Source organism: Falco naumanni, chromosome 7 (genome assembly GCF_017639655.2).
Source record: "Falco naumanni isolate bFalNau1 chromosome 7, bFalNau1.pat, whole genome shotgun sequence".
NCBI classification, from domain to species: Eukaryota; Metazoa; Chordata; class Aves; order Falconiformes; family Falconidae; genus Falco; species Falco naumanni.
In genome coordinates, this window is record NC_054060.1 from 41,440,956 (window position 1) to 41,466,689 (window position 25,734).

The 25,734-nt window shown below is 46.0% G+C and overlaps 1 protein-coding gene across 2 annotated transcripts in view; it reads left to right on the plus strand.

Annotated features, from left to right (window-relative positions):
* Positions 1-4,573: 4,573 nt before the first annotated feature.
* PRIMA1 (proline rich membrane anchor 1) overlaps positions 4,574-25,734 on the plus strand; it is a 54,466-nt gene continuing 33,305 nt past the window's right edge. The window contains exons 1-2 of one of the 2 annotated variants that reach the window (XM_040601144.1): positions 4,574-4,929; positions 11,263-11,413. In XM_040601144.1, coding sequence (XP_040457078.1) covers positions 4,837-4,929; positions 11,263-11,413 — 244 coding nt within the window. In that variant the 5' untranslated portion in view covers positions 4,574-4,836. The remainder of the gene's footprint in view (positions 4,930-11,262; positions 11,414-25,734) is intronic. The other variant, XM_040601143.1, reaches the window with a different exon arrangement.

A 25,734-nucleotide genomic window follows, 5' to 3' on the forward strand; every position in this document is an offset into this window, starting at 1 on the left:
CTTCAGTAGCTAATCCCACACATTTTAGCTTTACATTTATAAACAAAGAACAGTGATACTGCTGAGGAAATCCGTTTGCTGAAGAGAAGAAATTGTGAGAAACTACCAAAAGTGAGTAAGCAGGAGGCCTGTTTATCACCAAGTGCAGCATTTCAGAGTTACAAAACTGAAAAGGCAAGATCGGGCTTACATGATGCACAGCCGTAGCTTTTCTGGACATGAATACAAATGTGCTGTGTCCTCTAAATTTCAGGTGCTGGAGCACAAGCTGAAGATTACATGATGCAGCTTTCCATGTTGGTCCTACTCACCTCCTTGCCTAAACTGACGTGGATCCATTGATTTCAATGAAGATATTCCTGATCTATACCGAGGGAAAGGAGACACCCTGCCTTTGTTTTTGAGATGTAGTGCAATAGCCCATATTTATCTGGGAGAAAACTTGAAGATCACTTCCTGAAAATCAGACACTTTTAAAAACTTAAATGTCACTTCCAACATTTGATCAGCTATTAATTTAATATTAAAGAAACAGTTGTTACAACAACTTATTCTAGATGTGCTCAAAGTTGGGAATCTTTTTGCACAAGCTGAAATTATTGAACAATTGAATGATCAAGTCTTCCAAAAATCAAATCTGTTACTTGCATGTGTAAATACAGTTAAGGGTTCTCATGTTGTTCTGTACTCTGTAAAATAGTTGGGATCATCAAGAAGAACCCTCTCCGCTCTCTGAGAAATGATGACGGTGTTTGGAGAACTGCAGATTCCTCCACTGTTTCTGCTGCTGTGACCTTTACCAATTTGTGATTTCCTAAAAACTTCCCAATAGGGTGTGGATTAAAAAAAAATGCTTTCCATATTTGAAAGCACTGCTTTATATAGAGAGAGCAATGAAAATATCTTTGACAGAATAGCAACAAAACTATTTTCAGTGCAAGCCACAGTGATGCTGTACATTTAGCAACCTGTTGACGGTATTCTAGACTCAAACCCAAAAATTTATCTGGGAGAGACAGTGCTTTCAGGCTGAAGAAGGCTTTGAAATCCCAGTGCTGAAATGTTTATGTTTTGCCTAGCGTTTCACCAGGTCGGACACTCTTCCTGAGTTCATTGACTCTCATCCAGAAATGTCATTAGCAAAAACAGCCTAAATGGATTCTTCCTAGGCCTGAATGACCACAAAGCTTGAGCAGTGGTTGCCTTCACTTCCTTTGCTGCTGGCTCCAGCTAAAAGCCCACTCTGGTGCATCACAAGACACAGACAAATTCTGCCTAGACTCAGACTGGGGAATACCTATTGATTTTAATGAAGCTTTGACAAGTCAACCTGGAAAAGAACCTTCTCCTGTGCCCTCTGAACACTTCAATACATGTTGTAAACTCAATCTATACCAACAAAATAAATAGCCTCTTAGAGTCCATTATAACCATTATGGCTACTTAGATTAAAGGAGTATGATAATGTTTGTACAGCTAATCAGTGATGCAGTCCTTACTAATGTTTCCTGAGTAGTTGCTGTATTGGAGTGCTAATCATGATTGTTCTGATTATCAGCGATTGTTTAAAAAAAAAACACAGAGCAAACAAGATAAACACTCTTCTACAATAATCAAACCAAAGAGGAAAGGGAAAAAGACTAAAGGTCATCATTTTGTGTAACACCATCATTGAGTGTTAATATTCATCTTACATTTTTTGAGACTGCTTGAACGATGCTGTTTGTGCAGTCTTTTTCTGAAAACAAACATAAAAAATCTTTTCAAATAGCTTAAGTTACTATTTTGAACTGTGACACTCATTTGTAAGGCACTTTTCATGTCCAGAGCCCTAAGCCAGAGCATGGACCTGTGTTCATCACACTAGCAGAGGGTCGGTCTGGCATTGGTCCTGATTTCTGTTATGTTGTAAATACATCTTGGCGGACAGGACCCCATTACTGCCTCCACCACCAAACACACTGCAGCCTTCAGGTATCTGGATTTGGTCATGCTGTTTTGACAAGCAGGGAACCTGGTGCAGGTAATTTATAAATATGCACCCAAGGTAGCAGAGGAAGTCATCGCTAGTAGTGGGACTACAACCCAGGAAATCCTGTTTCTGGTTCAGGGATGGCAGCCCTAGCAGCATCCTGGCACTTCAGTAGTATGACTGCTGCAGACAAATCATCATGTTGTTCCTCGCACCGGTCCTGGTGCTACAAAACACTTGTGTTATTAAGCAAAGCATATTTCAAGCCTGTCACTGATTCAGGGCCTGCAGTCTTGCAAGCACCTTAATATTTATCTTCCTTTTAAGTGGGAAAAATTCCTGGACTCTATTATTTCTCCATAGAAACTGCAAAAGAGAAGCCAGCGCAATTGATGGAAAGGACTGGTATCACACGGACAAGAGCAGGGCACATATTCAGCCTTTCTTCAGCCATCCAGTCTAACGGGAAATATGCCTGTGTGCGGACCGTGTGACTGGGGTCAAAGACTAGATTTAATATATCCACACACCAATCATTTCCCCAAGGGAACTGTCAATTACCAGTGTGAAACAGAAAAGATGCTGATCACCTGGGCCAAACTCTGCTCTTGTTTATGTCAGAACAACATCCCTGATTGCACTTGCTTCCGTGCGACCGCGGCTTGAGTTTGGCTCCATCTCCTCCATTCCCTGGGTTGTCTTTGAACCACAGGAACAACGCTTTGAGACGGCTACTTGGACAATTGCTAATGGCAGGAAACTCCACAGTTCTTCTGACATTAAGGCATTGTAAATACAGAAAGGGAAGAAATCTGTGTTGTATTTTTTTGGCGTACAATGCCTAAAGCCTTATCTCTCATTCTGTCAGGAACCAAGAACTATGTATACAGATGGTGCAATTTATTATGTTCTGTACTGTGACCAAGTGCTGAAATACCTTCAGGAAATCACCAGAAAGCCTGAAAAGCTTTGCTGTCTCTTGTGACTCCAGCGCACTAAAACTATAATTGAATGAGCACAATATATTAAGCACTGCATGTTACACAGTCGACTTACAGAAAAGGACGCCATCTTTTTCAGCATCGTTACAGAGAATATATTAGCAGGACAATTACTGCCTATACCCAAGGTCGTAATGTCTCTGCCTCTCTCTGTTCTGCCCTTACAAACCCACAAGATGGGGATTTACAAATGAAAGTCTAGGCTCGATGAGTCTGCCTCAGCTCAGGTGTAACTCCATTAAATTCCGCTGTGTTGTTCTCATTTGTAAGACGTTGCTGGGCCTGACAGTCCTGCCATTTAAGCTGGTGTCTGTTGGGGCTGAAATGAATGGAGACATGTAGGTGTAAACAAACAGTGGTACGAAAAGAGGATCTCAGCCCTGCGTCAGCTGAAAGGTTAATGTGTTTCCATTCCTGCTTCACTGAGCAGATTTTTATGAAACTGATTATTAAACTTGGCTCAGTGGGTGCCAGAAATACCAAGAAAAACTAAAATCAGTAACCTCAAACTCGTTCACCTCTGGGTGTGAAATAAAAACCATGGGCCCGACATTTTGTTCAAGCCCATTTGCTTACTACATTCCAAACACTGAAAGCAGGACCCCTGTGCCACTGACCCAACAACAGGCATCTACGGTCATCCTGATACACACCAAGCCCAACTTGTAGCAACAGCCGCCCATCACAGAACAGCTGTTTCACTCGTTAACTGCTTCACTGGAAGCAAAAACATCTTCATCTTTGATTTTCTGCTCTTCACCTTTGATTTTCCAGTGTTTCCTTTTTGTGGGGAGGCCAGGTTGCGGCACCATGATATTGGGAAGTGCTTTACCCCTTCCCTGCAGGCGCTGCTGAACGTTTCTGCGGGCTGTGTTATTACATAGACACACGAATGCCACGAAGCATTTGCCTTACTGCATCCCAGAGACAGCGGGCTGGGGACGCGGACCCGGCAGCTCCCGCCTGTCACAGGACCAGCCCTCGCATCGCTCGGGCGGGGGGGGGGGGGGGGGGGGAGGGGAGAGACCCCAAACCCACCGACCGCAAAACCACCTGGCTGCGGTTTGGGATGAGGCACTGGCCCCTCGGCTCGGCCCCGCTCCCGCATGCGGGGGGGCGCGGGGAGCGGGTGCGGTGCTCCCGGGCCCGCCGCAGCTGCCCGAGCCCCCGGCGGCCACCCCCGTCCCGGGGCAGCCCGGCCGGGACCGAGCGGAGGGAGCCGCCGCCGGGAGGAGCCCGGGCGGGGAGGGAGAGCCGGGGGGAGCCGAGCGCGCACGGACTGCCTCGATGGGCTTGAAAAATCACTGCAGCAGCGGCGGGCAGGGGGGAGATGCATCTCCCGGGCTGCGCGGCCGCGCCGCTCTCCCCGCCTCTCCCCGCCGGCCGCGGCAGCGCCCGGCCCTCCCAGCACCGCGCCCGGCTCCAAACTTTTCCCGCCGCCCGCTCCCCGCCCCGGGTGTGCGGGAGCCCCGGGCTCGGCGGGGAGCGCCGGCCGGGGAGCCCCGGCGCGGGCAGGCTGCCGGCGGCGGCAGCGGAGCATCCCGGGGAGGGGAAGCCGGCGGGGCGGGCCGGGCGGGAGGCGGGCCGGGCGGGGGTGGAGGCACGTCTCCCTGCTGAGGGAGCCGCGGCTCGCAGGGCGCTGGGTTTTCCCGACCACCCTTTCCCCTCCCCACCCGCCCATCTCCCTGCCTCCCTCCCCCCGCTCCTTCCCTCCCTCCCTCCTTCCCTCCCTCCCCTCCAGAATTAAAGTTGGGACGGTCGCGCTCCGGGGATGGGTGCGAGCCACCGCCTCTGCTGCCGGCTCGCTCCGCTCCCTGCCCACACCGCCCGGAGCCCGCGCCCCCGCCCGCCCGCCCAGGAGGGATGCCGCTCCGGGAGCTCCTGGCGCTGCTCCGCCGCTGCTGGCCCTCCCTGCTGCTGCACTGTGCCCTCCACCCGCTCTGGGGCTCCGTCCAGGTAGGGCTGCCCGGGGCCGCGCCGCGCCCGCACGCCCGCCGGCGGGGAGCGGGAGCGGGGGCGGCAGGCGGGGCCCCGGCGGCGCAGGGGAGGGGGCGCTGCCGGCGGGGGGCGGCGGGGTGGTGGTCGCGCAGGCGGCCCCGGGGCAGGCAGAGCTGTTGCTCTGCCCGGCGCGGTGCCCCCCTTGTCGGCGCTGCGGGACGGAGCGTGTACGTGTGCGTGTCCGTGTGTGCGTGTCTGTGCGCGCGTGTGCGCGGGGCGGCGCGCGGCCCGGGCCGCCGGCAGCGCGGGACGCGGTGCGGAGTTGACTTTCTCCGCGCAGCGGCAGCGGGCGGGTTTGCGAGAGCGTTTTGCGGCCGGTGGCGCGGCGCGCAGGAGGCGGCAGCACGGAGCCGGGCGCCGGCAGCCGGGCTTGGGCCGTGCCCTGCCGCGGTCGGTCGGTGCTGCCTGCGAGCGGGGGGTGCTCTGGGCGCAGGGCTGGATCAGCTTGGGCCAGCTCCGGCGCTGTGGTGGTGGGTGACCTTGGTTGCAACGTGGGGGGACCGGCAGGATGGACTGGGAGAAATTCCTATACGGTGAGGGAGAGAGAGCGCCCATCCAGTTTGGAGAATCAGAACAACAGCAAAGCTCAACTCAAATGCGTCACTTTGGCATTTCAAAGTTTATTTATAATACGTCTTCAGAGGGGTGATTGATGAGCCCGCCAAGTGCTGTTCAAGAACAGAACAATTACAGTTTCTTTCTTGCACGGTGGTGACTCCAGGGCTTTTACTCCCTGTTCTAAACTTAGTGGCTCCCAAGAGATTGAAGAGAGAGGTTGTTTTAGCATCTTGTCCCTTGCCGTGAATGACAAAGAGGATTTGTGCTCCTTACAGACTAAAATGAACAGAAATACAACAAAACCAACCTCCTTTAAACCAATGCCCCCATCACAAAAATCTCCACTAGCACTACCTCACTGTTGTCCTGCTCAAGTATTCAGGTGGCTAAGCTTAAGTTCAAACTGTAATTGCATTTTTAAGGCAAGTGCAACTGTGTAATAAGAGATGCCTTCTGCAACCTCTCTCCTGTAACCAGTCAGTCAATCAAGCAGACCAAAAAAACCCAAAACAACCAAAACCAAACCAAACTTGCATAAACATCTTTCTGGCAAACTATACAGATGAGCTAAGCCAATCTTTCAAAAAAAATTATGTTTATAAGAATTGAAACAGGCTGTCACAAGTGCAAAAGCCAAGGGGCCCATCCTTTCGCTGCAATAATTTGGAAGTTTTGTTGTCCCATTCATCAACTATACTTGTGCTATTGCCTGCTGTTCTGTGGAAGAGCAATCAACAAATCTGCTCATGCTCGAGCTTTTTTCCAGCTTTCCCAAAAACAGGATATCTAAGGTTCCCTTCAGCAGGTACCAGTGGGAAGGGCAGGTGTGAAGTGCTCACCGGCATGCTGACCTTACATGACGGAAACTCCCTCATCTTTAAATCCCTCCCATGACTCCCTTCCCCATGTTGAGTTGTAATCCTTGCTCTTATCTTCAAAGTCTAGCTAGCCATACTCTCCTCAACTAATTCAGTAATGTCACAACATGTCGCTCCCCTGCCCCTGCACCATCTATAGCAGCCATCGTGTTTTCTCACATCTCTTCTCCCAGCCCCGCTTCACCCATTCGTCTGTGCGATGCGATGACTTACATGTAGCATGGCCTTCACTCCCACATCTTTGCATTCCCTCCTCAAGTCCTGCCTTGAGGCACTTAAGAGAATCAGTCAGATGCTAATCAGAGGAGAAGCATTTATCTTATTAAAAAATACAAAAAAACGCCAAACAAACAAAACAAACCCCACAATCTTTTCTTATTAGCATCTCAGCCAGCACTGTGACAAGAAGGAAAGGATGATTCTGTCTGAGGCTTTTGACATAATTAAAAAAAAGAGCAGTAAGTGTCACGATAAATAGCAGGGTCACGTTTTTTTTTTTTCTGGTTTCATAAACATGGATCTGGATTAACTCTGATGTGAATTATGCAGAGCCATCCTGGGATTTATGCAGCGGTGTTGACATCTCGTCTCTGTAGACTGCTTCCAAAAGACAAAGCTCTTGCCACATCAGCAGGCTTTTAGAGGTCCCTGTGCCTTTTCAATCAAATGCACTTTTCTTTTCAAGCATTCCTCCTTTTACCTGATTCAAAAAGTCACAAGAGGGCCACCCTCCAGGGACAGTATTAATCCTCTTTTCCCATCCCACCCTGTAGAGCATGCTCAAGGACTGCTGCAGCCCCACGGGACTCTACCGAAATACTAAACAGCTCTGACCAGATGCAGATTTATTCTTCCACTCTATGCAAAGCAGGACTAGGACCACTGTTTCTGAAGGAAATCTTGGATTAAAAAGAAATACACCACAGGCATGAACTTCAACAGAGTCTGCAAAAGGAAACCACCAGTTGCCACGTTCTGTTTGCTTTTCCCTGAATATTTGTGGATCATATTTTCATTTCCATTAATATTTAAACACATTTGCCCTTGTTGCAAGGCATATTCACATTAAACGCACAAATCCATGAAGTCAACTCCATGTGTTTTCAGAGCAGGGCAAAAAATGCATCAGCTTGAAGTCCAGGCAACATATATGTTCAAACTGACCACCTGCTGAGTGTGTTAAGAAAGCCTCATGCCAAACAAGCAACCGAGTTTTAGACAGGCCAAGCAGACCCCCATGGCATGCCCAGCACCTGGAGGAATGGCTGGAAGGTGCAGAAGTAACAACTAAGGAGCAAGCCCTGTGTGGTTCATCTCTGGAGATGACCCCTTGCCAAGGCCACCTCTGTGCTACAAACTGCCTGGCAGCCTGGGGGTGTCTGATTAGTCATTACCTGCAAAGTGCTTCCAAAGCCATTCTGGGGCCATGGTAGTGTAGGGCAGAACAAACATGCAGTAAAGTCTGAGGCTGGACTTGAATTAGCAGACATGGTCAGAGAAAGATTAGGCTCTTTCAACATGCCTTTTTTCTGCTGCCATCTCCTGTAAAGGCAGCTTACCTTGAATTGCAGACAGTAAGAAAGAAACATGGAGTAATTTATTTCATCATCCTCTGCCAGAGCAAGATTGTTCCCTAAAGCATATTTTCTAGTGATTTGTTCTGCTTGCCTTTAGAAGACACAAGTAACAGCCTTCATTCCTTTCATGAGGCGGCTAATAGACATCAACAGTGGGATTTTTTTTCTTGAAAAGGAGCCAAATGTCTTTTCTTTTTTTCTTAATTCTATCTTGCTACTGTTAGTTAATCATCTTTGTCTATTTCTCTCCTCCTCGAGGCCCTCAACCTCGATTCAAGCCTTTCCCTTTCTTGCCAGATTTCAGCCAACTTACAACATCTTTGTTATTTTAAACTAACCCTCTAAGACAAACCCTCAGTACGGTAACATCTGTGTTCCTGCAGGTATCTTCTAACAACCAGACATTTTACTGAGTGACAAGAGAAGGGAAACAAATAGGTGATGAAGCCTATGCTTTTAAATGTCAGTTCTTTCACAAATGTTTAAAAGTGATCACGGGGATTTTCTATAAAGGTACAGACTAAGGTATTGAGAGACAGAGCAACTCCTCCTCACCCCCCCCACCCCACCCCCCACCTGAAATAATGTTTTAAAAACACACAGGAGCAAGGAGTGGCTGGGCATGTATAGGGTTAATTTTGTCTGCAAAGTAATTGAGAAAAATAACCACTGGTTTCTGAGGACATTCTATTACCAGCCTAAGGTAGGAGAGCCTCTAGGGATTTAAAAGCAGTCAATAGCTCTAAAAAAAGACAGAGCAAGCCTTTGGTTCTGGTTGATGTTAAGTTAGAGCAGTAAGTCAAAGTAGCTTTTTCATAGCAGCGCTGTCTTCATACTTACATACACAAAGCTGCTTCTGGTCTGCAAGTGAAGCTGGCTCCAAGTCTGCGCAATGTTATTCTTCCCTGTCTTTTTACTCTGCCATTGCACTAGTTCCTGCAAGACTGTAGCGAGCTGTAGGATTCAGCAACTGGGGAACTAGGTAGGGGACAGTAATTGTAACTAGGATTAAAGAGTTGCTTTCCTAATCAGCTTCCAGGACCAGCAGAGGGATGTTACCCTGCCTCCTCTATCAGCACAGTAAATGCTGTCACAACGGTATAACTAGGAGGTACCCTGGGTGTGCCACTGCCACCGCACGGAGCAGGCACGCTTCCTAGGGGACTGCTCTTGGGAGAGTCCCTAACACCCCAACCCAGCATGTCAACAGCACTGGAAGAGCTGAAGCAGTATGGAGGATCTTCAGCTGCCTGCAATTACTTACTTTAAAAAGAAATCAGCCTGTTTAGCAGACAGATTTATTACCAGCCATGAGGGATTATGAAGCTGGACCACTTTGATTCATTAGAGCATTCAGAGAGTTTGTGTAAGTTCCTGGAAGCTGTCTGGGATGGTCTTTAACCATCCTCTTACTGTTACCTGGTGGTGGAGGGGAATGCTGGAAAGCACTTGCGCTGAATTTGTTCTTCCCTATGTTTGGTAATAGATTTTGACAAGCTGTTTAAAGAACTGAGCCTTCTGACTTGTGCTGTGCTGAGCAATCCTTCCAACTCAGCTACGTGTAACCTCTTCTGTTCTTTCCTCCCTCTCTACACTATTTAATCAACAAAGCCCTACCTCCATTTCCCCCAGGCCAGAGTAATGCATCTTTCTGCATTTAGAAACCTCCTACGCATGTGAACACATTCTTTGTGCAGTGATGCTGTTTTAATTAGCCTCGTCTCTCTTTTTGGCCAGGAATAGAGGAAAAGATTGTGTGCAGCTTTCCTGCAGCCAAGAGGCAGCAAGCACCCTTGGTGCCCAGCTGCCGGGGGTAGGAGAGGTTTGCTGACTGCGATGTGGGCTGTGGGCTTGGATTGAAAGGGGAGAGGAGACAGACTGTGTGCCTGGACCTGACAGGGGAAGGGAAGCAAAGCTTGGGCAGAAGAGAGGAGGCAGAAGACTGCAACCCTGGGTGGCCCTGGGGATCAGCAGGGAGGCAGAAGAGTCCTGCCTAAAACAGGTCAGAAAGCGTGGCATGGGGCATCTTCTTTGTAACGACCAACACATCATGGAAAAAAGCTAAAGAAAATGATGTTAAGTCAAAACTATTAGGACAGTAACCCAATCAAGACCAAACTGCAACAGTTGAATCCTGGCATAACTGTCCTTAGCTTCAGCAAGACACAAGTCTGTCCCAGGTGGTCTCCTAATCCTGCATTCAAAGTGCTTGTTAGATAACATGCTTATTCATCTTTTAGACTTTGCCTCCTTAAAATTGTATCCAGTATTTTCCATCTGGGTATCATTCCATTCAAAAAGAGCTGGCTTAGAGACCTCTGAAGTTAATACCTCTCAGAAGCTCCTGCGATGTTCAGCAAATTTCATTTTCATTAGGGACTTACTCCATTTTGTAGCATTAGATTAGGAATTTTACTGAATATTACTTAAATCCCTAGTCATGTGAATATGGTAAGAAAAATATGCTGCTAATAAATGGTCCTTGTCATGACTAGATCAAGCTATTGAATATTTTGTATTATATATATTGTATTGAATATATTATACTGGCTAAATTGGTGTCCATGGCCAAGCGATGCCTGCAGCTGGTTTCTGCAATGCCTCATCTTCAGCTTTATTACTAGCCAACACTGCATGTTACGGAGGCTACAAGTCAGTTTGTGGCATTTCCATTTTGACCGTGTCATTGCGGTGGTCCACAGATGAGTAAATTGTGGGCTCTCTCCCCTTTTGGTGGGAAGTGAAACGCTCTGTGAAATGCTCTCTAAACATCAAAGCAAGTCCAGCAAAGCTGAGGAGAGCTTTCCTTTGGCTTTCAGTTCTGCCATAAGGAAAATGAACATAATCCTGACTCTAACTGTCTTGTCATTTTTGTTAGCTCTCTTCAGCTTGCAGCAATGACCCTGTGAATAATGCATGCTGCTAGATGGCTTTTGTAAGGAAAGAAGACTTATGCAATGGTATTGTCTGCCACTACTGCTGCCTTCTTACCCCGTAATAACTCAGAAATCAGCTGGCCAATTTCAACCAAATCTGACAGAGAGAAAGAGGTCTTCAGGAAATTATGTTAAGTAAAAAAACAAAAAAGAAAACTCCAAAACCCCCAAAAACCAGGACCATGTAGGGAAGAGTCCTCCTTGTAGTAGACTTAAGAACATGAGCTTAGTTCTCACTACCGGTCAGAGGTGCCGCTTGGGTACTCAAGTCCTAGAAACACATTCATGGAAAATCAGTTTTCACTGTTTCTACTGCTCATGCAATAACTTGTTTCTTCACAGATCACTCAGGGTGAGCCCCAGAAGTCATGCTCCAAGCCTGTAGCAGAGAAAGTCACAGAGAGCTGCCAGGAAATATGCCAGTGCAGGCCACCACCACCATTACCACCACCTCCTCCACCTCCACCGCCCCCGAGGCTGCTAGTGGTGCCAAGTAAGTAGCCGCTGGTACGGTTGTGGTGTGCTGAGGGAGGGCGAAGCAACAGGGATGCCTGGACAGATGGAAGGAGAAAGAATGTGGGAGAGGGCACAGCTAGTTCATTTGTCATCTTCCACTTAGCAAATGGAGGAAAAAATGTTCTCTGTAGAGATGGAGATCTGCTTTCTGATCAATGAATAATGCTTGGCTTTTGGAGGAAAGCCAGAGAAATTCCCTCCTTTCATTGCATTATATGTGATTCCTTAGCTTTAAATGGTTCCCTGATGCCCTAGCCCTGGGAAATGCTTTCCTACGGAGACATAGCGCTGTGCTTCCCCCTGAGTTACACAGCCTCCTGTTTCACCAGGTGTACAGCTTGGAGGTCTGGGTATTCCAAGGCAAATTAATTTACAAGCAGGCAAAAATTCTAACACTCTGTCTAGACCATCCTGCAGATTTGGCTGTCTTCAAGGCACTGGAGCTTTACTGGTTTACCATAGCAGTTAATAAGCAGGCTTACTGGTTTTAAACTGCTTACAACTGTAGCAAAAGTCAGGCATGTCAGGAGTTAACGGCAAGTGAGCAGTTTTCCCCCTAATGTGCTTACAGGCTAAGACTCATCCCTTTCTCTTCACACAAATTGGTGCTCCCCAGCCTTATCCAGCCCATCCAAGCTCCCTCCTACTTTCCAGCCGTGCATCCCCATGGCTGGCACACCTGGTGCCTGCAGTTCCTGCTGGCTAGCTCTGCCAGCTTCCTTACACATCGGTATTCCTGGGATCCCTGATGCACAGGTCCTTTCTGGAAAGCGATAGCTGTGCCGGTGGTCCCCAGAGGGGCAGTCTCTCCACAGCAGGATGGAGCTTACCGGCACTACCTGGGCTGGCTGGGTGCAGGGACAAGAGCTGGACCCTGCACAGACACTTTTAGGTCCCAGTAATTTGGTATTCCAGCAAAGCTCTTTAACACCTCTATGTTCTTGCAAATTTGTCTCTCCCTAAAAGGCTGCCTATTAGTTCTTCTCCCTGCTTAGATAAACTCCCCAGGGAACAGGGTATATCCAGTATCCTTCTCAGCGTTTCCCCCAAGGGAAAAGAAATCATTCAGTAGCATCATTTGGCTGTTTGTCTTTACCAGTGCCATCCCCAGATGTGCAAAAGACACAAAGACGACTTCTGCTAGTTTTTAGCCAGGCAGAGGACAGGCAGAATTTTGCAGGGTGTTTTCTGCCAAAAGCGCACTTCGTATTTGTGCCACAATGCAGAAATTTAAGGCAAAGGCAGGAAAAAACCAACAGTGAAACACTTGGGAAAGGAAGTACAAAGACAGCTTGGGAAGCAGAGGTGAAGGTTTTTGTATAGCAGGAAAGTTCACAGTCAGAAAACAAAGTGCTTTGCCATTCTGTTTTCTTGTACCTGGGGTACGCTGTTGCCCTGAGATTGCTTTTATCCACACAAAATGTGGCATAGCACTGCTTCCCCTTCCCAGGCTGCCGTCAGGCAGCTGGTCTGAATGTGCGGATTTGTCTCCTGTGAAGCAGGAAGGCAAGCAATCATATCAGAAAAATAAGAAGTCTGTCACACATTGCAAAAAGAGGAAAGAGAAATGAAATGGGCCTGCAACTGGGATAGCCTGATGCTTACTCAAGCTGGATTGCCAGGTGCTAACCCAGTTCTAAAAATGAGCTATATAAATCCAGATGACTAATATTTAAACAAGTTATCTCATTTCAAATGCAAAAAAAAAAAAAAGATTACACATTCCTTTCACCAGTAAGCTTCAGAGTAGCAATCAAGTGCCTTATCTTGAAAGATCCTTTCGTTATTATCAGCTGTCTAGGCACTGTGATTTAGCCCACATGTACAGCAATCCCCATCCTTGTGAGAATGAGCAAGCCTCATGGCTAAATATCGATGTTATAGACACCACTTTTAAACAGCATTCAGAGGAGAGGACAGTAAAGAGACAAGACAAGCTATTGTAAAGTAGTTGATGCTAGAGTTGCACTTGCACTTTTTAAGTGGTTGAAATGAAGTACTGGAAAGACCTCTGCAAAAAAGCAGCAGCCCAGGAGCTGCAAGTTTTCTACCTTTACAAGGTACAGTGTCTGCACCATGAGGCACTTCATAAAGGTGCTGGTATTGCTTTCAGAGCTTTGTGAGCCACAAAAGATGGCAGCCTGCTAGGTGCTATCCTTAAAAGCTCTTTTTGCAATCAAACTGAACGTTGTTGGAGGTTTGGATCATCTCTACATCCTTCTAAAACAGCTGCTGTGGTTTGGGTTTGATGATTAAAGCCAATGGATATAAATTTCCTGTCCATCCAGTTACTACAGACACTGACAGCTTGGTTATCTGCTAAATGAAGCCATCTAGTGCTCCTTGACATGTCTTGTCTGGTCCCCAGCTGCTGCGGTGGGAAAGCAAGGGACCCTCTTTGTGTCCTCTCTCTGAGTCCCACTTGAATGTTTTGCAAACTGTAGCTGGATGGCACTGGGTAACTGTGAGCAGCTGAATCACTCCCTGAGGGTTTTCTTATTGTGCTTGAGGATAACCGAGGACTTTCAGGAACAGTTACAGTGCATTTAATGTCTCTTTAGACATTTCAACATTGACAGGTTGATCCAGCAACAAATCTTTAGCTCTGCTTCCTGCAGAGAGATTTACACAAAATCTGTTAAATTTTGTGAATTCCGTAATTCATGTATAATAACTGGTAAACGTTGTGTTTGCTCTGAGGGATGGTAAGTCAATTCCCTCCACAGAAAATCAGTAGAATCCCACACAACTTAGCAGCCAGTCTAAATGCATGAGCAGTGGTAGAAACACCAACTTTCCAGACTTTAGGAGACACCTCACTCTTGTAGTCATGTATTTACAACAGGAATGTGTGGGGAGTGTTTCAGTGCACCCTGAGGAGGCATATCATTCATTCAACAGTATGAATATGGGAAACTGAATTAGATCACGTGGCCCATGTATTTCCAAATGTGGACAACAAAATTACGAACTGGTGAATTCAGAGAATGCCTCTGCCACCAGAACTCCAGGCCACGGGGAAGAAAACAAGCCTGCTTTTGTCCTCCTTCAGCCATGACCCCAGATCTCTTTTTCCCACATCTCTGACTCCATGCAGACCACTGGCATTTCCAATGTCCCTTCCAACCCCATCCTTGCCTTCACTGCATCCACTCTGCAGCTGTCATGGGACATTCCCTCGTGGCAGCATATCCATGTGCCTCTTCCTCACTAAGCAGAGGACACCTGGTCTGCCCCAGTGAATCCGTCTGCTTTACAGTATCTAAATGAAGGCTAGGATCAGCCACGCTGGTCCCTGTGGATGCTGGTTCTCTCAATACTGCCAGTTCAGCCTTTTCTCTTTCTGTAAAGTGGGACACGTGGAGCATTTCGGCTTTGAGTTTCTTGAGCTTCATTGCAGGTGCAGTTTGTTGATGGCCTACTGTGATACTGCTGTCTTGTTTGATATAGATGCATACCACACACGTATGTGTTCACAGTTGGACTTGAAGACCTTAAAGGTCTCTTCCAACTATAATTCTATGATTTTACCTTACTGAGGGTCTTCAAGGAGAGGGCCCATCTTAGAAGTAACTAGGATGGTGGGGACTGTGTGACGAAGTGGTGGGGACCATCAGGAGACATGGTTGCTGAGCCAGTTGCAGTTCCTCCAGACCATCTGGCATATTGATGTTTCTGCAGTAGCTCTCCTTATGCAAGTAGCAGCCTGCTCTTTAACCTGTGCCGAGAAAACTGCTTGCTGATGAAGTGAAGGGAAAGCTCATGAGGCTCTGAGGGGCCTAAGGCCAGCAAAGCTTAGATGCTGACAGCGAAGAAAGGAGGAACTTTCAATGAAACTGAGTGTGTTCCCCAGATGTGGCTGTAATGACCTGAAGGAGATAGAGATGCTCAGAACCTGGCCTTTAATTAACTGCTGTTTTTTTCCCTCCGTCTGCTTTCCTCCTTGCCTCTGGATTTCAGCCAGGACTAAGGCAAGGTGGATGGAGTGCTTGTGTAGGCAGCATTTCTAACCCAACTTCACAGACCCGTGAGATTAGGCTAGTTCAAATGATGTTGACCCTTCAACATCTAAAACACTGCTGTTGTCAACCCTTAAATACTTTGTGAGCATGCAGGTTTCTCCAGGGGCATTGCAAACAAGAAAGGACTTTGTTTGGAAGTAGAAGCTAGGCTTTCAAATCAGGAAAGGGTTAACGCAAGGCATACAATGCAGTCAGTATCAGTTTTACCCTGTGTGAGGTTTGGGGAAAAAAACATTTCAGATGTGACTTCCAAATGGTGCAAGAAAGAGAAAAGATGTTCAGCAGGAGCTCCTCACTCGCTGGTTAGCAGCATCTGCTGTCTCTGCTCTACCTGTTTCTCCCATTGGGCGAGTTCACAGCACTTCCATCCCCTCTCTGGATGACTGAAATGTCCAGTCAAACTTTGTTTCAGTCCAAATTTAGAGGGGGAAACTTAAATAAAAGCTTGTATCTGAGATCATTACAAGCTCTAATAGTACAGCTGAGTCTGGATACACGAACCAACCTCTGACTCATTGGATGCTTGCACATAGGTACACAGTGACATCTTTACGGCTCCTGACCTCAGTGAAAGTTTACCCTGAGCTATCAGTTGAGATAAAATACAATCATGTCGATGCAAAGCCAAAGTGAATGACATCACTGCAGAGGACTCTAATCTCCAGGCTGTAATTGTACGATTTTGTTTTTCAAGGTGAAATCTTTTCCTGTATCTTTGGAGACAGTGAGTCTAATTTACTAATTATTTGGGCTAGTGAAAAATGCCAAAATAAAAATGACCAAGTGCATTGAAGGTGCAACTTTTTGGCAACTATATAAGCACAAATGTGTAGCTTAATTTCAGAAAGTGTCCAGGGTCTGTTCAGTGCAAGTTGGAAAGCTAGGGGCATTTGGATCTTTTAGGAAAGATGGTTACTATGTGTGCATGTAGGCAGGAATCTGAAGTACAGGAACAGTCTGGAACTTCTTAAACTTTGAGTAGGTTGAAAGCAACTAAAAGTTGCAAGTTCGGCTTGCTGACCATTAACAACATAGCCTTTCACAGCAGGAACTTGTGATAGAAATGAAAACTCTATGACTCTGGGACATAAAAGAATAAGAAATGTTTTTTCCTTAGGCTTTTCTATGACCTAAATCTTGGTGGCAGAATGAATGGTCAGGGTAACCCAGCATGGATGAGTGAATGAGTCTGAGCCCCACACCAAGCACTGTCTCCACATGGCCATCCAAACAGGAGAGCTGGGCATGGTCCTGATGCTCGCCACATCGCTTCTTGTGCTACCTGGGTACAGATGGTGATGTGCTTGCCTACACAATGCCAAAAGGACTTTTGTCCTTGGCAGAGGTCTGTGATTGTCCCCCAGGAGCCGAGAGGAGGTTGTGATTGCAAACTGACGTGAAACCCTCCTGGAGGCCACCACATGTTTTAAAATATAAGGTGCCAAAGACTTTTCTGCAGGCAGTCTGGTGTAGCTGCTGCAATACGGTGGTTGAGTGTCTCAGAGAGCAATGACTTTGAAGTTTCCCTTTGGGTAGGCTTTTTGTCTTGTGAGTGCTTTGCATCTTTCCAAATAGCTGCGGCAAGGGCAGTTCTGGCCCTAAGGGCTCAGCTGGCAGGGCCAGCTTTTACCTACCGCCCTTCTTCCAGGAGAACCTGTTCTGAGTAGTTTTGAGTTATCTGGGCACACTTGAGGAGTCTTGGATTAACTTCACCCAAGTGCTGATGCCCAAAGGAATTGTTAGCAAACAGATGGGGGTGGTTTTGTTGCATAATATGGGGGAGATGTTCTCCTCCATACCTCATACAACATAGTGACTATCAAAACCAAACAGTAATGAGAAAGAACTACAGTAGCAGCAAAATGGCAGGGGGCACATCATCTCCTACACTAAAACATTTATGGTAATGACAGCTACTGAGAAAATACTGTTTTACCACAAGTCTGGTCTAGACAGTGATTTTCTTAAATGCAAGCAGAATGCTGAAACAGGGAAGCCCTTTCAGTTTTGGTAACACAGCTGTCATACTGTGATTTACAGTCTTGTGTGAGAGCATTGTTTATAATTTACAAAGCAAAACCAAAATTGAATTCTTGTCTACTCCCACATACACTTTGATTTTTCTGGAGGATTGTGACTCTAAGAGCTGGCAGTAGGATTTTGAGGCTTTCAGATCTAAACTGAAATCCAGCCTTGCAGTCTGGAGTCATGGATTATGGCACATGAGGAGTCTAGTCCAGGTCCCCATCGTGTTGTTTTTACATCACAGACACTACCTTCTCTGTTAACACAGTGAACTAAATCATAAGCATCCAAGATGGGATCTAGGCAGAATTCACCCACCTAAATCAGAAGTGCAATTATTAGATTTCCTGCCTCAAACTGCAAGCATCTCTGATTTTATCACTAAAGATATAAAGACTTCAAAATCCTGATATTTTTTTGCATTTAACACAGTTATTTATGGTGTAGGAATAAAAGTTACAAGTCCTCACCTTCTAGTCAAAATGAGAAAATTATTTAGGGTGAGGAGATCTCTTAAGCAGCGATCAAATATGAAGTTTGAAATAGTTTGGACATCTGGATTATTAAATTAACTCTGAAGAGCTGGATTAGTGACCAGAAAGCAAGTAAGACTGGAAAAGTTCATGCTAATACTTCCATATTACTGGTGCACCTAGCATCTCCTTATATTGGGCTGTTGTAAACTCTCTATCTTTGTAAAACACTAGTTAGATCAGACCGTCAGTCACAGCTTCCAATGCTTTCCCAATTCAGAGTTTTTCACCACAATAAATTCTGAAATGTTTTGTCAAGTCTAATTTTTATTTAGGCAAGTGATGGATCTTCCCTCTGCTCTGGGACCTTGCAGATTTGTTTTGAATTTTTCATGCAGTCATAAATCCATATTATGGAAAAATCCACTCTCTTGAAAATGCACTCGTTCATAGATTTTGAAGTATTTAAAAGTTAAGAGCCTCAGGCCAGATTTTGCAGTGCAGGACTCAGTGTGAGTTCTGTTATCTATAGATTAAAAGCATTATCTAATTTTGAAAAAAAGAAGCATCAGTTATTAAACTGATTCTGCAGTAGCACAGTCCCTTCTACTCTAAGACACATACTCCAATAGCTTGATTTTTTTTTTTTTTTTTTTTTTTGAGCAAAAGGAGTTGGCTAAGTTGAAGACATCAATTCCCTGTGTGGATGGCAGTCCATTTGTAGATGCCTACCATTTCACTGATTAAGAAGATAACAAATCTTCAGTGAAGTTACTGATGAGTCAGAGGCAGCTGATTTAGAAGTAATTGTAGGTTCCCCTGTCTGTGGCAGCAAGAGTTGTGCCCCATCTCTACAAGTCAGAATAAACTCTTAATTGGTTTCAGTTGTTCTAGCAGAGAGGGCTAAACAGCAGACCTTGGTAAAGCAGACCCGCAGAACTGTATGTTCTTGCAATGGTTTTGTGCATCATCTTTGTGCTAAACATGATATAAAGGTGTTGCACTGCCTGTGTAATTGCAACTTACGGGTAGTTTTTAAGTCAACGCAGCAGATCAAGGAAGCAGCAGTCTGGACGTGTGGGGTGTTATCCCAAAGTGAGTACATAGTGTCCATTCACGTAGTACAGGCAGAGGTTAATAACTGATGCCACTGCCAAAAACTGTCATTAATAATTATGCAAGTTAATTTGACGCTTCCACTAGTAAATCATATCACATTATAACCGCATATATATATATAGCAAACTGTGAATTCCTGATTGTTATTGAAATTAATCATTTTGTAATTTTGAAGCGTCCTTTAAATGGAGCTGATATTGTATCGGCATAGGAGGGTTTGGTTTAACCCTCGGTTTGATTTGGCAAGCTGCAGGTGCTCTGCCTCAGCTTTATGGGGCATCATTCTGCAGCTCTGGTTGCCTGCTGTTGTAGGCTTCAGTAAGGAGTGATGGGGAGCAGCATCTCTGCAAAAGCTCGCCTACCTGTGCAGGTCCAGGGTTCTGTGTAAAGCCTAAGGAAACTGCAGATGGCAACCAGTAGCCAATTTGCTTGCTTTTGTGACTGCAAGGTAGCCTGTGCCTTGTCTTTCAGCTTTCAGAAAACTCTGAAATGTTCTAACAAATGTACTGAGTGGTGATTGAGGACTTCATGTTGGGCATTTGGCATGGGGAAACAACTTGATCTGTTAATGTGGTGTAGTTGCCATTTTAAGTATTCTATATTTTATGGACACTGCATGAAAATTTATCAGTTGATAAATGTACTTTAATTTTTATTAGAAATAAATTTACTCCTGGCTTGGAAGGCATTTCATACTTCAGTTCCATTTTATTCTGGGTGGGTTATCAATTTTATTTCCCTTAAGTTGAACTTGAATACAATTTGGAAAAGGAACCTGAGTGCACTAGGGATGGGAGTTATTAATTGGTCTCCTCAGGGACATTTTTCACTGATAGCTGTAGCCCTTACTTCCAGCAATAACTGAAACATTGAAGTGATACAAGGAATAAACTGTAATATCAAACAGGAGGATTATGTTCATATAGATTCCGTACACTAACAGAAGTATCTGCTACATAGTCAGCCAGCTATTCCCTAAAACTCAAGACAGAGGACTTGCGCTATGGCTTTCTTTGTAAAGTGAACTCTTCAAAGCCATCTGGTACTTACCAATGTAAAATGTATGTCTATTATGGTCACTCTGTCTGTACAGTATCTGAATGCACAACAGGCAAACCATTAATTTTTCAGAGATGGACTCAAACCAGTGCCTTAGAAACTGCTGCTACTATCACATTAGGAAAATATTCCAAGTATTTCCAAGTCTTCCACAATCCGTGTTAGGAAATTCAGTCTGCAGTTAGCTGAAGCTGGAGTTTGTATCTGCTTTCCCTGAAGGCACTAATTTTGAGAAAGTTTCAGCTCTAAGATGTGAGGCTTGTCCAATCTTTGCTATGACCTGGAGGTGCCTGAGCTCTTTAAAAAGCTGCTAAGGATCGAAGAGATAATATCTTAATCATACCAGCAGCACTTAATTTTACTCATATTTCATAGCCTGTGACTTTGATGGCACCGCTCATGTGAATACCATTCAGTATGAAGAAGTGCCGATTCGAACCTTAATTCAATCTATATATAGAACGTTATACCAAGGAAATCTGTCACCTTTCTGTGGGATTGAATCTGCCAGCCCTGAGGTATCTTATTAGTCATTTGCCGGTGAAAGACTGGTCATCAGTGCAGGAGCTCAGACTTCGTATTTCAGCTGTTTGAATTTCAGACTGTATCATCCCCCCTTTGAAGACCTGTTCACTGCAAGAGCTGAAAGATGGATACGCTTTCAGAAGACTTGATGGTAGCGTACTGTGACTCCCACAAAGGAGGCGTCTTGCCCCCCTGTGGAGAATGGTGAAAAGAGACCCCAGGGTGCTGCTTGTCTCTCTGTCACCAACCTGCTGGGAGATCCCATGGGAGCCAACCAGCCTATCAGCCTCTCAGAGTTATCATATCTGAAATGGAGATACTTTTTCACCTCTGTAAACTTTGGATTTGAGACAAATGAATGTCAAGCACTGAAGATTATCATTTTTTTTAAGCTCAAAAGTAAACAGTAATTGCTCTAGAACTGATCACCTATGTCCTGTCCTACCACTCACTGAAGTGGAGGCTGCACCACCACACAGAAAGGGCGATAAGGCGTTTACCATGCCAGGAGCAAGAGGCAGAACCTATAGCCATGCCGTCACTGCATGCTAATGAAAGAAAGGAGGCAGCCGGAGGGGCTGGACAAGAGTCCGTGGTGCAAAATAGCGCTATGTCATGTCTTATTTCTCCTCTGTCAATGATGATACAGCTTTAGCAAAACCCTGACAAAGGAGCGTGCATCAGCAGGTGTGGGAAATTCACAGCCTAGAAGGGCTGTCACTATATGTATTTACAGTGTCCGTATGGGTGCCACTACCGCAGTACCTTAACGGGCTCAGCTGTACCTGCTTCACAGCACCTGTTGGGGTATGTATTTCATCCAATGGTGCCTGAGGCTCAGTAAAAGCAAGGGCTAACTTTTTAAGGGCTTTTATCACCTAAAAATGCAGTTAGGTCTTGAATGAGCTCTCTCAGCGAGTGTCCTAAGATATGGCCTGCTCCACCTTATTTTGGAGAGGACAGATGCTTTCTATGTGCTGTTTACTAAGCACTTCCTTGCTGCTGATTTGAGGTTGGTGGTGGCCAGAGGATACAGGGAGGATGAAGCCAATTTTCTACTCATGTCTTTGCTCCTTGGCAGTCATTTCTTTATGAGATGCCCTTTGCAGCTGCACCACCCCATGTAGGACCCTTTCCCCCAGAAATGCTTGGTAGCTGGTGATGAACTCATCTTCTGCCCTAAAACAGCCTCTGAAACAGCCTGAAAGCCAGCTTGAATGGGGGACACAGTTGTCCAGAAGACTCATTTCTCTTCTTCCCTATCTTGCTGTGGTGCATCTAGGAGCCTGTGTGGTGGAGGAGGAAAGCTCTACAGGAAAAAGCATCTCCTGTCCCCAGTGAAGTTCCAGTTTGGAAGGGACCATTTCTTTCTCTGGTCCCTACTTTTAACTGTTGTCAAATGCCTCAGGGCTCAGTGCTGTAAGGCTGTAAGAAAAGGTAGCTCTTTTCCCAAGAAGCTTGAAGAAGTCTCCACATATTCGATTCATAGCAGCAAACCGTCTCCTGCCCATGCTGAAGTTGCTCACACCTGTACTGAGTTCTGTGGATCTCAGCAGGCAGGGGCTCCACCACAGCAAATGCCAGAACAGAAGCTTCTGATTTTTTTGCAGCCTTGTTATGAGATGCAGCGAGGAAGCCAGAGCCCTGCACAGCGTTCCAACAGTTCCAATCCAAACTCTGACTGGCTCCTGGCAGAAGCAGCCACACGACAGGCATAGCTGGGGCATGCTGGCAGGGAGTGGGCTGCAGCGCTCACTTGGTCTCCGAGGCTGATTACAGACTATTGCACGTTGAATTCATTCTTAGAACACGTTGTGAGTTCGCTCACCTCTATGTATTATACTAGTTTTCAGATCCTCTCTAGGAAATCTGTGCCAGCCAAAGCAGAATGGGGGAGGAACATATATAGATATGCGTATGTATGTGTGTATACATGTGTGTGCTTGTTGAACACTGATGGAAATACGCTAATATGCTTTCAGGTATCAGAGTGCCAAAATGGCAAAGGCAGACTTACTTAGCATGAAGGTTCAGTGTGTTCAGGCATCTTTTTCTCCAGGATGCTCTTGTCGCTGCTATAATGCGATGAGGTCCCACAGTTCGCTGGGGCAAGCAGATGATCCTCAGCACTTATTTTTCCTTTCTGAAGAATAACTGGTGCTCTCTGTGCACGTCACTTGCTGCTGGAGAGCCAGACTGTGTGTTTGTGCAATGAAGTGGATGGTACTGTGCTGGCACATCTCTCTGCCTCTCAGTGGTGCCTCTGTTCAAAAGAACTGAGAGTTACTGTCCCCAGGTCAGTGCCGTGCTGCTGTTGTTCTGCCATAGACCATGGCCCCGCTGCTGTGTTTTCTTCCATAGGTAGCTGATGGGAAGGTCAGGGAATTACAGCTATTCATGTAGACATATAGATGAAGTACTTATAAATTTACCTATTTACCCTCTTAGAGAATTGGGAAATGAATAATGGTACTGACATGTGGCCTTATGTTGCACTTTCTGTCCCTGCACCTTGCAACAGTTTGGAAAGCTGGGACTCCTGTCTCTGTCCTGGAGAAGGAGAAACAGAGGCGGGGAGTGAAAATCTTTCTAAAAGTACCCAATTAGCAAGGGGGACAGCTGAGGCTGGAACGTCCTGAGTGGAATGTCGGTCTTCTACTCACACTCTGCCTAAGTAAAGAGAGATTAAAACCTATATCCATAACACTCAGAAGTTTAAATTTAACGTTGTATCACTACACACCCAAGTTAAACTATCCTGGCTTTCTGAGTGCTCAGAACCCCTGGAAATCAGGTCACCTTCTAAAATAAATGACAGGCTACTAATTTTAACAGCAAATTTTCAGGCCCTTGTAACCTGTTTATCTTGGAGAGACCAGATACCAACTGATCTGCTTGACGACTCCCGCATCTCAGGAGGCAGACCACCAAGTATGGCAGGGTTCGCCTGAGCGCCGGCTCTGATGGGGAGGCAGCACTTAGGACCACCTGGGGGTGTCACTAGGACTGTCTTGGTGCTGCTCAGCCTGGCGCTGATCCAGGTTGCGGAGAGCGGAGAAATGTGACAGTGCCCACAAGGCTCTCCAGAATGACCGTGTTGCTGCAAGGAGGCTGCCTTGCAAGGCACAGGCTTCAATTCTCATTTGCTCAGGACATAAACCAATAGTGTGTGAGTTAATTGGGATAAAAACAATTCAGTCATTTTTGCTGAGAGAGAATCAGATGGCGAGGGAGAAATGGCATCTCACTGGGAGACTGCTGGTTAGAAAAGCATGTGATAAAGTCAGATCAGAGGGCAGTGGCTGACGTGAGCATCCATTGTAAAGATAAATGCCAGAGCCAAGTGTTAACACAGAAACCAGGTATGATGTAATCTCCTTAAAAGCCTTTTTTCCACAAGGCCTTTAAATGCTACCGCTTCTCCAGATCATGCTTTAGAGAACAGACTCTCCCTCTGTGCTTGCTAACCCCACTCTCCTCCAAAAGACCTTGGTGGCTGAAACCATGTTTTGCTCCTATTTGTGGGGTCGTACCTCAGTTCTGGCAGGTCCCATCAGGTTCACCAACAGCCTAATAGAATTAAAGCTGGCAGATCTGGCGCTCAGCCTGCCAATCATTTGGAGCACAGACTTCCCCTCCCTACTTTTTTTGATAGTCCTTTGACTGCTCTGTTGTATGCATCGCTGTCCTTTCATAAGCAGGTAGGACTCTGAACTGAAATGCTAGCTTTCATCTGCAGCCGTGCGATGTTAAGACAAGTTATCCCACAAGCTTAGCATCAACACTTCCCAGGCACCTTATGGGATCCCACCTCATTTCTGTCCATAGGTATCAGCTGCACAGAGCTCCTGGGCTTGGCATCGGCATGCTGGCTTGGGGCAGGGATCTATCGCCTGCCCGGGAGGTCAGCAAGAGAGTTTGCTGCTTCCACCCCAGTAATGTAGTTACAGCCAAAGCCAGTGTTTGCATCTACTCCCAAGGAGGAGGCAACACGATCCAGAGGGTAGGACTGGCCAGGAGTCAAAAGACATTTTGTTTACTGGCTTTTTCACTGAGTTGCGGTGACTTTGCACAAACTGCTTCCTCATGATGTGCTTCACTTATGCCTGGGAGACCAATACTTTCATCTGCTATTATTTTTATTTTGGTTCTAAGGATATATTCATTTTCTAAAGGACTCTCAAATCTGCCAGGGAAAAAGCAGCTGCACGAGACCTACCAAGAACAGCACAGCAACATGGGGCTTTAGTGAAATCCACAGCAAAACCCAAACCTAAATGCATGCAACCTCTAAAGCTTAGATCTTGAGCACCACACTTAAAACTCCCCCACCCAGCTCCTCTTTTTTTCACTGGCTGTATCCAGGCTCAGGTTTTTTTACCAGCATCTCCAGTCCTATTTTTTGCAATGAGCTACAAACTCCTCTATTGCCCGTGACCTTCAGTAAACTCCTGCAGAACTGCTCCTTTCCTCCACCTCCTGCAAACTCTGGTCTTCAAAACTAAGCACAAAACTGAGCGTGTTTCTTGTTTCAGAAGGCAAGTATTTTTAGAAAGGGGGAGAAAACTAAGGAGATGAGGGAACCGAGAGTGTAGAATAACAACGTCTACAGTGTAGAAGCTGCAGAGGAGGGAGTTTCTCCAGCATCATCCCACACATGTTTTTATTATAGCAGAAGTTCCCACTGCGTTGTGATTGCAGTATCCCCCTTAAAAGTGTAGTAAGAACATATGCACAGAGCAGCTGCATGATATAAACTTGTCTGCAACATAATGTGGATAAACAGAAGTATCATCTGCTATAGGAATAGCTGATTTCCACCAGTATTATTTAACCTAGCTACTCTGGGGAGGCAGTAAATCAGGACAGGCTTTCTGCTGAGCACACCGCTATTGCCTGGTAGTAGTTGCTTACCTGACTAGCTCATGGCGCTCTGGAAATAGCCCTAAGTTTACAAGCAACCGGGAGGAGGGCACAGAGCTATAAGGAAATAAAAAAATGAAAAAATACAACATAGATTTTTTTCTAGACAAAAATTTGCTCCAAAATTAGATGATCCTTATTTTCTTTAAGCC